Genomic DNA, 4,512 nt, shown 5'->3' on the forward strand with positions numbered 1-4,512 from the left:
GCGCCGCCAGGACACGCTCTGTCCTGTCTCTCGGCGTCGCCTGTTTCAAGCAGCTCCCGGAGAAGGTGCGTGCGCGAACCGTGGGGCGGCCGTTTTGTCTTGGTCGCTCCCGGCAGACGGGGACGCGCTGGGAGGTGGAATTCCCCCGTGGAATTGTCCCGGCTGTTTCGGCAGCTCCCCCTGACGGGTGTCCCTGGGCTCTTTGCCCCTCTCCTTGCGCAGTCCGAGAACACGTACCTGTGCCAGATCTACAACCTCACGCTGCTCTGCACCGAGGATTACGTGGTCGAGCCCCAGTCAGTGCAGTTCCTGGTGCAGCACGGCTTCGACTTCAACAAGCAGTACTCCCAGGGGATCCCTTACCACAAGGGCAACGACAAGGTACAAACCCACTCCCTCTCAGACACCTCAGCCCGCTCTGCTCCAGGTTTCTGGGAGTGTGCTGGCTTCTCCTGCTCCTGCATGAAGGTGGGCACACTCTGGGCTCCTGCCTGCAGCGTTATCCCTTTCACCTCCCAGCTGCTTTAACCCCACTGCTTGCAGTTGCTTTTCCAAAGGTTTGTGCCTCTGTTTGGAGTAAGTCACAGCTGTGGGCAGCATCCTGCTCTGCCACAGGCTCTGAGGGCTCTCCAGGGTGACAGCCAGTCAGGGTGCCCAGGCTCACTGCCTGATCCTCCCTCATGCAGGGCAACGAGAGCCAGAGCCTGAGCGTTCGGACGCTGTTCCTGGAGCTCATCCGGGCCAAGAAGCCGCTCATCCTCCATAATGGCCTGATTGACCTGGTGTTCCTGTACCAGTGCTTCTACGCCCACCTCCCGGAGAGCCTGGGCACCTTCACCGCCGACCTCTCCGAGATGTTCCCGGCGGGAATATACGACACCAAGTATGCCTCGGAGTTTGAGACTCGCTTTGTAGCCTCCTACTTGGAGTACGCCTACAAGAAGTGGTGAGCAGCACACTGGTACTCAGAGCTTACAGAGTCAGTGTGTGTTTGTTTTTCCAGGCAAGGGGGCTGTGTCCTTTCACTGTCCCACTGACTGAAGGTGCTTTTCAGGTGACTCTGCCCTGTGCTTTTTCTGTTCTAGAATGGGTTTGTTTTTAATAGGCCTTACCTGTTTGGTGGGCAGCAGCTGAAAGAGAACTTCAGAACTGGTGCCAGTAGAAGACTGACAACAGTGGCCTGATCTGAGATCTCATTGGGTCACTGCCTGGCTCTGGGCCAACAGTGCCACAGGGTCATAGTAGGACGTCCCACAGAAAAGAAACCAGGGCTGTCCTGCAGGTCTCCTAATTATAATTCTGTTTTGTGAGGGACACTGCAGTTAAAGGATGGATGCTTCCTGCACTCCTTGACACTGACCAGCTCTGTCACACATCCTGTACACAAGATGCCCATGGCCCACTCTGACTCCCATCACTTCCTTCCAAGCAAGGGTTGTGCTCTTGTTCAGGACACAGGTCTGTGCTTTGCAGTCTGGCCCCACACAATCTAAACAAGCCCCTGGCAGTGATAAAGCGCCTGGGATCTCCATAAAGTTCAAGTCATGCTCTGTTTTGAGGAGAAATGGTATTTTTTGTGACTGTTTTATCTCAGGAAATGCCACTTTGACAGGTCTGAAAACATTCAGGATGGCCATTCCCAAAACATGAGAGTACTTTGTTTTGACAAGATAAAAATAACTTTCTGAGCTGACGTCTTAAATGTTTTAACCCCAGTTCTTGTTAGGTAGAGCCTTCCAAAGGTTTTGACCTTTTAACCAGCTCTTGGAACTAAACAGAGGTCAGATTTTTTTTCATGAAATGAAAACCCTTTCCTTGTTGCCTGCATTGCCCAGGTTCAACCTGCCTGGGTGGACAGTCTGCACAGTACCTCATTTTGGGGCATCTTTTCCTTGTCCATTACCATTATGAACACAAACACATATCTTAGTGCCCTTTATAGTTAAAAAAACAAACTGCATCCCCTTCTCCTGTAACTTCAACAGAGATGCTGCTTTCCCTTCCTCTATGTCAGCATAAGAAAAAACCCCTTTGAATCAGCATAGAAACAACTACTTACTAAAGCTGCTCTCCTGGGATCAAATTCCTTTCCAGCATCTGGGGCTGGAGCTCAGGAGCAGGAAAGTCATGGAGTTGAGAGTTGGTGGATGGCAGTGTTTGTTCCATGCCCTGGTCCCATCCCACAGTAACTGTACTCCTCTTGTTGCAGTGTTTGCTCCGTGCCCTGGTCCCATCCCACAGTAACTGCACTCCTCTTGTTGCAGCAAGCGAGAGAACTGCAAGCTGAGGGAGTTGAGCGGGCAGCACCTCACGGTGGAGTTCTGCAATTACCCCGCCAACATGTCCCGCTACATCGACTACCGCTACTGCTCTCTGGAGGAAGACAGCCACAGCAGTGCTGCAGGGGGCAACAAGGTGCCTGTCTGTGAGAAGTTTTCAGTAAGTAACACAAATCCCCACTCCCTTCCTAACTCCATGGACAGGGGCACACGTGGCCCGAGGCAGAAGTTGTAGGAAAGCACCTGACAACTCCCCCTCACCTGCTTCATAGTACAAGGAACATTTTCAAGCTTCAGGTGGTTTCATGGCAGACAGGGCAATAGTGTGCTCTGTTTTGAGGCTGGGAATCCTACAGGCTTCATTAGGAAGATTCCAACAGAGTCTATAGCCCTTAACAGTGAGATTGTACGAGTTACAATATCCCTTGCTGTCTTGGGGAGGCTACAAGTTCTGCCTTAGTTTGGCTTGTCCTACAAGAGGGAAGTGCCACCTCTACCCTTCCCTTTACCTTCATTAGATATAAAAAATTATTACCTGCTGTCAGCTTCTGGTACTGTAGCACAGGGTGGTCCAGAGCTTGTCCTAGTGCAGCTACAGCAGCAAAGAGCCCATCTGGTCAGATCATAACTGGCTTCAGGTGCTTCATGGAGAAAAGGAGCTCTTCCACATGTACATTCTGTCACAGAACATAAGTTAGGGAAATCTCTGGAAGTTTCTCATCCAACCATGACCTCAGTATTGCTCAGAGCCTTGTTTGGTAAATTTTGAAATTGTACAAGGACAGAGATTAAAAAAAAATTCCAGGTCCCTGTTCCAGTGCTTGACCACTACATGAAAAATGTTTTCTAGTCATAATTTCCCCTGTTACTAGGTCTCCTATCCCACTGCTCTCACAAGAGTTTAGCTCCATCTTGCCCATAACCTCTGCTGTAGGTACCTGCAGACACCAACTAGATATCCCCCTCCCCTTAGCCTTGTCTTTTCCAGGTAGAACAAACCCACTTTGCTTGGCCTCTGTTCATATGCTGTGTGCTGCACCAGTACAGTGTGGCAGCACCTTTCCTGTGTGCTGGGGGGTTGTAACTGGACACTGCTCCTGCTCCAGCCTCGCAAGCCCTCAGTGGAAGGGAATAATTAGCTCCACTCCACATTATGGTGATTGCTACTCTAACCAGCAAGATGGAGGCTACAGACCCCTCTCTCTTTCTCCCTAGGCCTATGGGTGGTGTCCAAAAGGGGTGAAGTGTCCAGAGTCTCATAACATTGACCTCATCATTGACGAGGACGACAAGCTTTGGGAGAAGCGCAAGAAACGGAAGCACAGATGGAAGCATCGGAAGAACATGAAAGTGCTTGCAACGGCATTCCAGCAGGAAAGCTCAGGGGACAACACAGAGCAAGCTCAGAACGGGGAGGAGGGACCACCACGGAAGCAGAGCTGCTATGAGCCTGCAGCTGCCACAGAGCTGGCAGAGATCACACCCAACGGGGAGGGCAGGCCACTGGAGGAGATCTCCATGGACATGGAAACAGAGGTCGGCTCAGACACCAGCACACAATGGGAAGAGAATCTGGGGGGCACTGAAAGAACTGACCAGGGAGCAGCTGCCCAGAGCCCTTCTGCCAGGGGAAATGCCTCTGACAGTGACCAAGCAGAGAAGAAGTCCAAGGTTGGGTTGGGCTCAGCCAGTCACCCAGCCACCCGTGAGACTGAAGCAGCAGGTGCTGCAGGAAAGGAGAAGGAAGCCCATGGCCCTCCTTCACAGGGGGGCACACACCGAGCTGGCTTTGATGCGTTCATGACTGGCTATATCATGGCTTACGTCTGGATGCTCAAGCAAGGGAAAAACATAGACCCCAGTGCGGGGCCCTGGTTGCCAGACTGCCATAATAAACTGTACCTCAGTGGGAAATCAGTGCCACTGCAAATAGTGAAGAGCTTGTTTTCTAAATCTTCCAAAGCTCACAGCGAGAAGATAAAGTTGGTCTGGGACAGTGCATAGAGCTACAACACTCCTCACTAAACTGTGCTTTTTTTGTCTCCTCCAAGTTTTGGAGTTCTTTCTTCCATCAAGAACTTGCCAAAAAGGGAACAGGTTTCATATTCTTATTTGTGTTTTAACATCTGACCGATTAAATTGCTCTCAGTTGGAGTGACCCGTGTTCCTTAGTGGCATGCGGGGATGTGAAGGCAGGGATGAGGCTGAAGGGGGGGAAATGATTAAAGCATTC

General features: G+C 51.3%; 1 protein-coding gene across 1 annotated transcript; it reads left to right on the forward strand.

Moving 5' to 3' along the window:
* Positions 1-2: 2 nt before the first annotated feature.
* Positions 3-4,437, forward strand: TOE1 (target of EGR1, exonuclease; the record flags this gene model as incomplete). Its single annotated transcript, XM_005423170.3, has 5 exons — positions 3-65; positions 223-381; positions 687-946; positions 2,265-2,439; positions 3,495-4,437. Coding segments are annotated over 5 exons (1,446 nt in total), but the record flags the coding sequence as incomplete, so codon positions are not given.
* Positions 4,438-4,512: the final 75 nt, after the last annotated feature.

The sequence above is a fragment of the Geospiza fortis genome, unplaced genomic scaffold (genome assembly GCF_000277835.1).
Source record: "Geospiza fortis unplaced genomic scaffold, GeoFor_1.0 scaffold333, whole genome shotgun sequence".
NCBI lineage: Eukaryota > Metazoa > Chordata > Aves > Passeriformes > Thraupidae > Geospiza > Geospiza fortis.